Source organism: Hevea brasiliensis, chromosome 4 (genome assembly GCF_030052815.1).
Source record: "Hevea brasiliensis isolate MT/VB/25A 57/8 chromosome 4, ASM3005281v1, whole genome shotgun sequence".
Taxonomy (NCBI): domain Eukaryota; kingdom Viridiplantae; phylum Streptophyta; class Magnoliopsida; order Malpighiales; family Euphorbiaceae; genus Hevea; species Hevea brasiliensis.
Window position 1 is genome coordinate 72201705 of NC_079496.1, and position 9081 is coordinate 72210785.

General features: G+C 33.2%; 1 protein-coding gene across 1 annotated transcript; it reads right to left on the bottom strand.

The window, feature by feature from the left end:
* Window positions 1-3391: 3391 nt before the first annotated feature.
* On the bottom strand, window positions 3392-8806 carry LOC110659839 (uncharacterized). Its single transcript, XM_021817898.2, has 6 exons — window positions 8534-8806; window positions 7452-7560; window positions 6661-6791; window positions 6512-6577; window positions 6207-6353; window positions 3392-3620 (listed from the first exon to the last, which is right to left on the bottom strand). Exons 1-6 carry the CDS (start codon window positions 8768-8770, stop codon window positions 3501-3503), a joined length of 810 nt encoding a protein of 269 aa, XP_021673590.1. The 5' UTR covers window positions 8771-8806; the 3' UTR covers window positions 3392-3500.
* Window positions 8807-9081: the final 275 nt, after the last annotated feature.

Sequence of the window (9081 nt, forward strand, 5' to 3'; positions counted from 1 at the left end):
GCGTAGGTACTGGAGATATAGATCGTGAGCCCAGTAGACCGCAGACTGGGTGAGTCTATCTGCAGATTACGCTCGATGTCCGTGTCACCTCAACTTCTGCAGTGCATTGGTAGGACACTAGGTGTCATTTTGACATTTTGTAACTAAATTTTGATTTTCTCATATGAAATTAAACTTGTGTAATGTATATTGATGTTTATGTAAATTATAAAAATTGTATTTATGAATGGAAAAGTAAATGTTTATTTGTGATTTATATGTGATCATCACATGTGATGTATGAATGAGAATTGAAATTGAAATGTTGAGATCTTGATATTGAGTTTTGTGATGATATTGGAGTTGAGAATGAATGAATTTGTTTATTGGAAGTGTTTTTCACAGGTTCCGAAGAACTATTTTCTCCATTTTTAGCCGGTACTCTGCCGGATTTTCTTTAAAATTTTCGGAACCTCAAATAAATTATGATTTCAATAAATGACTTAAATGAGTTATATTTTACAAGTTATATTCAAAGTTATGATGAAAATTAATTAAGGTATATTAGAGTGTGCCGGTACACCGTGTGGCATTACTTACTCGGGTATACTGTACACGGGTACGGGGTGTCACATCCTTTTTGGGGCATGTAGTATCAGAAGAGGGCATTAAGGTAGATCCAAGTAAGATTGAAGCTGTCCTTAATTGGAGGCCACCCAGAAATGTCACAGAGATTCGCAGTTTTCTGGGTTTAGCTGGATACTACCGTAGATTTGTGAAGGGATTCTCCATGTTGGCATCTCCATTGACCAAGCTGCTTAGAAAAGATGTAAAATTTCAGTGGACAGATAAATGCCAACAGAGTTTTGATGAATTGAAGAGATGTTTGATAGAGGCTCCAGTCCTGACTTTACCCACACCGGGTAAAGAATATACAGTTTACAGCGATGCTTCTCACAATAGGTTAGGCTGTGTATTGATGCAAGATCGAAATGTCATTGCCTATGCATCACGCCAGCTGAAACCGCATGAGAGGAATTATCCAACACATGATTTGGAGCTTGCAGCTATTGTGTTTGCTCTTAAGATCTGGAGGCACTATTTGTATGGGGAAAAGTGTTACATCTATACAGATCATAAGAGTTTAAAGTATTTGGGCACCCAGAAAGAGCTGAATCTGAGACAGAGGAGATGGTTAGAGTTGATAAAAGACTATGATTGTCTGATAGACTATCAGCCAGGGAAAGCTAATGTTGTGGCTGACGCCCTAAGTCGCAAGACTATGGCAAGTCTATGAGTTACTCCTTTGTCTTTAGTACATGAGTTGAGATCATTACATGCCAGCTTAGAGATTAATGATGATGGGCAGACAGCAGTTGCATGGCATGTACAGCCAGTGTTGATTGATCAGATTAGAATGGCTGCTCAGAATGATCAGAAGTATCAGAAGTTGATGGAAGAAGTCCGACAGGGCAAGAAACCAGAATTCTCAATCAGAGATGACAGTTTACTGCTACACTAGAGCAGAATATGTGTTCCCAATGATGTTGAATTGAGGAAGATCATTTTGAAGGAAGCACATGAGTCTCCTTTTGCCATGCACCCTGGTGGCACAAAAATGTATAGGGGGCTAAAGGAGCATTACTGCCAGAACTGAATTTGACCTAAAATTGACCAAATTTTACACTAAAGATGCAATTTGTCCAGCTTTAGTAAATTGACCATATCTTGGTCTATACAACTCAGAATGACCTGAAATCTATGCCAAAAGTTCAATAAGACATAGAGCTACAAATTTTCTTCTTTGACCAGAAGCTAAAACCAATGGAAGCAGAACATTTAGCTAGATCAATCTAGTACACTAAAACTGAAAAATTGACAATAATATGCAATAAAGCCTAGAAATAATTTGGCAATAAATGCCAACTTGTGAGAATTGTAAATTGCACTACAATGGCAGCATATTTAAATGCGAATTGTGACATATTGATACTAGAATCAACTTATGCATGATGTATAAAAAGGTCAACATTTTCATTGATCAGTGAATTGTATAATGATCAGTAAACTCTAAAAATAAATATTTAATCTTGTAATATGCCCTAGTTTGCCTAGTTGACTAGTTTGGATAGGTTGGCATGCCAATAGAATTCTGACAGTTGTTCTGTAAATGGCTTTACGTCGTACTGTGTTTTCTGGCTTATTGTGCTATATTATGATTTTAATAGCCTATGGCTATATGGATTGTGTTATTATACTCAGCTTAATGTTTGATTGATTATATAGCTTTTTAGCCACATTGTTTGCACACTAGGAGATACTTTGTGACTAATGGTGTGACGGCTAAAGGTACTAGGCACCCAGTGCTAGTATATCTGTTTATCTAGTCTGGTCAGTTTATAGGCTACACGGGCAGTCAATTAAAACATTATTCAATTCAGACAGTTAAGTATAATGAAATTTCAGTACAATTAAATTAAGTATTGAATGAAATGAGTAAAAGATATTAGCAATAGAAACATAATAAAAATACAATTTGCAGAATCATAGAGATTTAAAATATAATATAGTTAGAATAATTTGTATACTAAGTATATTTACTGAAAGGTTATAAACTAAGCACGTCTAAGACGAACAAACTAGTATATAAGATAGTTGATACTAGAAATACCATACCAAATTAAATTGATTCATGAGTATCCGAATTATGATTTATTTCTTTCTTTATTTGTATATATTATTTCTCGTTATACTATTACACCACTAAGCAGAAATATTTAGCGCGATGGAATTGTTTCCTCGTGCATGTACTGAAGGTAAAACCAATAGACAATTGACTGAGATTTTTGGAGTCCAGATCTACATAAGTGTCACAAGAGTTCAAGGTTATCACCTCCTTAGCAATGCATGTAGATAGGGCTCATTTTAAGCATGTTTCCTAATCTATACATTATAATTGAGTGAATCTGAGTTTGAGAAACTGTTGAGAATGCTTTAAGATAATCTGAGTTATGAATTTAAGTATGTATTGAAATTGTTTTTGGCAGGTTCAGAAGAACTGTTAGTCCAAATTACAGCCGGTACTCTGCCGGATTGTCGTTAAAATTTTTGAAATTTCTAAATTAGTTAGATTTTGATAAAAGTAAAAATAGCCTAAACCTTAGATAAAGTTTTTGAATAAATAAATCAAGAACTGTAATGAAATTAGATAAGATCAGGTGCTCCAGCACTCCGTGTGACACACCTTGCTCGGCTACACTATAGACGGGTGAGGAGTGTTACAATTGGGTTGAATTTTCACCCTTGATATGTAGTTTGAGTCCATAAAAAGTAGACAAAACCAACACCAAGTGCGACTCCTATGAGAATTGGAGATTATAAAGTAAAAGAAAAAAAAATAAAAATAAAAAAGCTTATTGTTTCATTCATGGCCTTCCCTCTTGGATTGCAGAATAAATCTTAATTTTTTTTAAAAAGAATAATGAAGCATTGTTTATTAGTACTAAACAACATTCTAAAACTCATTTAGAACCCAGTTCCTCACATGTCCTCTTGTATTCTGGCTTCAATTGGTATGACCCTTGATTTGTTCCTTTGTTGTTGTAAACACAGAGTTCCTTAAGGATATCTTTCAAAAATTGCTGCAGAGAGGCAAGATCAAGAGAAAATGGAGATAATGAGGATGGTAACATAGTCTATTTAACAAGAAAGAATAGAAAAAATAAAAGGAACAATAGTTTTATGGGCAGCATAGGCCCCAGAGTTTAGCTACTCAAAATTTTCCATTCACAACAGAAATGCCCATGGTAGAGGCTTTAGGAAACCATATAAAGCTTGTTGCAAAACTCAAATTGAAATTCAAAATTCATGCCCAAAAATAGATTATGCATACAAATGAATTTTATAGCTTTTCACGTTTGAAATTCATAAAATTCTGAAGATTGTTAAAGTCTAAGTTAAATTAGAATTAAGAGATTACATAAAATATGAAGTTTAATAAAATTTAAATTATTAAGTTTAATAAATAGTCATAAAAGAACTAGCTTTTTAGGGACCTATATATATGAATAGTTGATTAGCCATTATATGGTAGAGAGCTCATGAAGTGGAGAGATACGCCGAATTCCATGAGTTTTGTTTAAGTGATTTTGAGGGTCAAAAAAATAATTATTGATTTTATAATTATTTTTCTTTTGTTAGTGAATTTGTTAGTGGAGTATGTTTATGTCGAACCACATTAAATTTATGTTTTTTAATTTTGTGTGAGTGATTTTTTAAAATTAAATGGTATTAGTGTTGTGGTTCAAGATAGTGAACAAAAAATTTGAGGTTGAGCAATTCAATGGGAAAATTAATTTTAGTTTATGACAAAGAACCATAAAGGATGTCCTTATACAATAAGGGTTAATCAAAACTTTGAACGAGAAATAAGCAATGATCATGAAAGATGATGATGATAGTGAGAACGATTATATTGATTAGCCCCCTGATGTGCAATACAATGTTTTGGAGAAGGCATCGCCATTTGTTTTGTGAAAGAAATTGAAGAGCCTATGCATGTCTAAGTCGCTCACAAGTCACTTATACTTAAAGGAGTTGTAACAACTCATAATGGAGGAAGGCAATGATGTGAGAGATTACCTAAATAAATTTAATAAATTAATTACTCAATTGGCTAGTGTTGATGTAAGGGTTGAAGATGAAGATAAAGCCTTCTAGCTTATTACTTTTCTCCCACCATCTTATAAAAGCTTGGTGATAGCCCTAATAGTTGAGAAAGAGACTTTGAAGGTGGAGGAAGTTACCACCGTTCTCTTGGATGATGACAAGTTCAAGAAGAGAGATAATACCAGTAAAGGTGAAGTTTTTGCTGCTGGTCATAGTTATGATAGAAGTAATCCACTTGAAAACAATTAGAGAAGGAATAGTAGATCAAACTCAAGACCACCAATAGACCTTAAAGATAGATAATGCTAGAGAAAGGCGACATTTAATACATGAAGATAGAAAAAGACCTTGTATAGTTTAAACAACTTTAAAAAGAGTCACGAAAAGGGAAAAAAAATTGCTACAATTATAATTGATGAAGGTGTTGATGGTGAATGCTTCAATGTAAATAAGATGATAAGAAAAAGGCAAAAGATCCATTACAAGATGAGTGGTTAATGGATTCTACTGCTCATTCTATATTTACTCAAAGAAAAAGTGGTTTGATATGACTAAAGAAAAGAAAGAAGAGAAAGTGAAGCTAGCCAATGGGAATAAAATAGAGGTTGAAGGTGTTAGAAGAGTAAAGATCAAGCTACATGAATTTTAGTCAAGGCACTCTCGTGATCGTGAAAGATGAGAAGATTAATGTAGAAAATCTCTACAAGCTGGAAGGAAGCACATTGATTGGAAGAAAGCAAGAGGCAACTTCGACAATAAAAAATACAAGGATGTACCCAAAATAAAATTGACTTTTGTAGAAGTGTTGATAACTAATTCCATTTTATTTGGAGGTAAAAATTATTGGTAGTCTTAAAAGGACTATTGTAGTCGTCTATATATATGAGTAGATGATTGGGCATTATATGATAGAGATCTTACAATGTAGAGAGCTGTGTCAAATTTTGTGAGTTTTGTTTTACTGATTTTGAGGGTAACAAAAATAATTAGTGATTATATAATTATTTTTCTTTTGATAGTGGATTTGTTGTGGGTATTTTTTTCACAACACAAATAATATACAATTTCATTAAGCTATCCACAAGTCAAGACCATTGGCTAAAAGGATAGGTGCGGGTTGAATTACTTGGCATTATAGACAAAATTGGAAATCTTTCACTCCAAACAAACAATGGAATAATTATTAATTAAAGCCTTACAACTTGTATTAGAGGTATTGATAACCCATGTTTCTTTAAATAAACTGTAGAAAAATGTTTAAAAAAAAAAAAGACCATGGCCGAGGGCCGAAGAAAAATGCAAGACTACTACAGGATAATTGTAAAACCATATCAAATGTCAAGCCAAAATATTTTGGAATGTCTAGAAGGCCTAACTTAGAGTTAGATTAGGTAGTGTGCATGCCAAATCTCTATGGCGTGGTATTCACTTACGGCAAAGGGAATCCCAAATCTATAAAGATAATGTGGCTTGAAAATTTTGGACATGACATGTCTCAGCATATTAAAGATAATAAATCAAAAAATAAATAAATTTACCAATTGGTTAAAATTACATACTTCAGGTTGGTCTGTCTCTTGGATTAATTGTCTTAATGTCCAATTTGATTGTCTTTCAAAGAGCTTAAACATGATATCTTCCATCTCTCCACGGTCTCTTCTTGTTCTTTTTGTATCCGTTGCCTTAGCAGGTGGTTTCTTCTTTTCCTATTGCAAAAAATCAACTATCTCATAGTAAAAAGTTTCAGTGTCAATATAGTAAATATATTCTCATAGAAAGTGCCTCCACAAACGGAAGAAAAAAAGAGCAACAACATTATTTCATCAATGCAAATTGTGTGCAAATGGAAGTTAGCCATATGTACACTGGATCCAGATGTAATCATCAATGGCATGGGCCTCATATGACTTCCATTGTCATTGTCAATGATCTGAAATGAAAATCAAATAAGGGCATAAGAGATTACGTTATGCATACAAGTTACGAAGACAGATGCTTAGCGAAAAAGACTACCTGTATTTGCCTCCCCTTTGTCATATACTTCTTTGTCCTTTCACGGCAGATTTTTGCATAATTCTCAAGGTTTTCATTATGGGGCCTCATGTCAAATTTAAATAATATTTTTCCTTCCACAGAAATCTTTCCTGCAAGATGAAGGTATTTACCTACTTTAGTATAATTTCCTAGGGTGAATTTTAAATGTCTTAAAAGCAACATATTTTGAGATCTAAAAAATTTAACAAACAATATTCCAGGTCACCTGTATGAAGCACAGATAGAAGAGTTCAAAGAAGAAGTAACTCACATATGAGAAAATAAATGGACAAAATGAAGAAAAAGAAAATAGAAAATAAGTTCTCATCTAAAATGCATAATAAATCCAGAAGCATAACTAAGGAACATTCGTGAACTGTTTACAATGTTAGTAATTTTAACACAAGTTCAATAGCAAATTCTTGATGGGCACTATTGATATAGTCAAAGAACATACATGTTGCCATCAACTACTTGTGTATATTAATTTGTGTCTAAATTATAGCTCATAAAGGCAATGTCAAACAAAAATTCATCCTAATTTTCTTGTTCTTTGAAAAATAAAAAATAAATAAATAAACATTTACCATAGCCCCCTTATTTGAACTGCTTCTTTTCCTTTACCATAACAACCAAATTTATACCAAAACATGCATTTCTATAACACAGAAAAGAAAAGAGCTAGAGAAGTAAAGTGAATAATTTAATCCTCACTCTATTCATGCAAAGTGAATGTCAAGCAAAGCACCATAAAGAAATGCATGAATTACCTTGAGATGACTCAGAAAACACAGACATTGGAATGAAATCTTCAGACATATCCATAGAGTAAGACTTGGGTGCATTTCCAGATTCATTGTCAGCCAATTCCATGGTGAACTGACAATAATTCATGTGACTTGTAAGATGGAGGAGAACAAAATAATAGATATTCCAAAATAACAAAGGAGAACACAATATATATTCATTCCATGGGGAAAAAACAATTGCATGCGGCTGATAAAGAAGGTCTGCTTTGCAACCACGAGCTTAGCCTGGTGGTAGACCCACCTCTTAACTTGGGCAGGGTCTCAATTTTCAGTCCCTTCTCGACCTCTTTTGTAAACCTAAAAATAAAGTTGCACTTCTTTTCCAATCTCACAAAACTTTAATCCCTAATCCATCAATGCCAAAAATGAATAACGATAATGAAAATCACAAAACTAACTCCTTTTGGAAGCTTTTAGGTGATAAATTATGATATAAAAAAAAAAATAACTTTAACTTCTCTACGAGCCCCTTTGCAAATGTAGTTAAAAAGGGATAAAAATCACTTCTTATCATCAACTAAGTTCGCAAAAAAAATAACATCAATAATATATGGATTCATGTCCAATTAAATATAACAACAAATATTTCTACTATAAACCATAAACGAGGAAATGGTTCTTAAATTGTTGAATCATATTTCATGTACGCTTCAATATTATTAAAAAGATTTACGGAAGGTCACCGTAAAAATTTAAAACACACATCTAGAAAAGCAAACACCCAAGAAAAATATATTATTTTGTTATGACCAATAAATGAAAATGCAAAGAAAAAAAAAAACTAAGAACTGAAATTCTAGAATATCGCATAATCAGAAGAGAAAGGGCAAATATCAAATAAAAGGAACCCAAAAACCTGCAAATCACAGGATCAAAATCGGAAATCATAGCCCCAGCTATAAAGCCATCAAAGACCTATAAAACAAGACACGCATTGTAAAAAGGTTTTAACACGTACACTTTCTATGTACACATATTCCTATAAATAAAGCAACAACCAAAGAGGAAAAGAAGCAAAAAGACAATCTGCTATTGATGTGAACCTGACGAGAAGAATTGTCATCGCTAGAGTTGAGAGGGTCGATGGAGAGAATGACTTTAGCAACAGGGCGAGAGAGATCATCAGAAGATGGATTATTCAAAGAGCGAGAGACCAATGCAGGGCATTTCATTAGCCACACTGCTTTGTCTGCCTTGGTTGTCTCAATGAACCCACCTACAAAAACACCACCGCTCTTAATATTACTGTTGGCATTGTTACTATTGCTAGAATCGTCCATGGAGAGGGAGATGTAGAGAGAGAGAGAGAAAGAGAGAGAGAGAGAGAGAGTGATTGAGAGTGTGAGTGACATGTGAGAAATTAGCGTCTATATAAACAGAGAATACAACTTTATTTTCCTCTTTTATGGGAGGAAAAGCTAAAAACCTGCTTACAATGGCACGCTTACCATCGCTGCAAAAATAAATTTTTAAAAAAAAGGCTTTTTCTCATATTTAAGAAAAATTTATAGAATTTTATATACATTATTAAAAATATTAAACTTGAATGGAATTTATATTTAATAAAAACTAGTTTTTTTTTTTTTTTAAC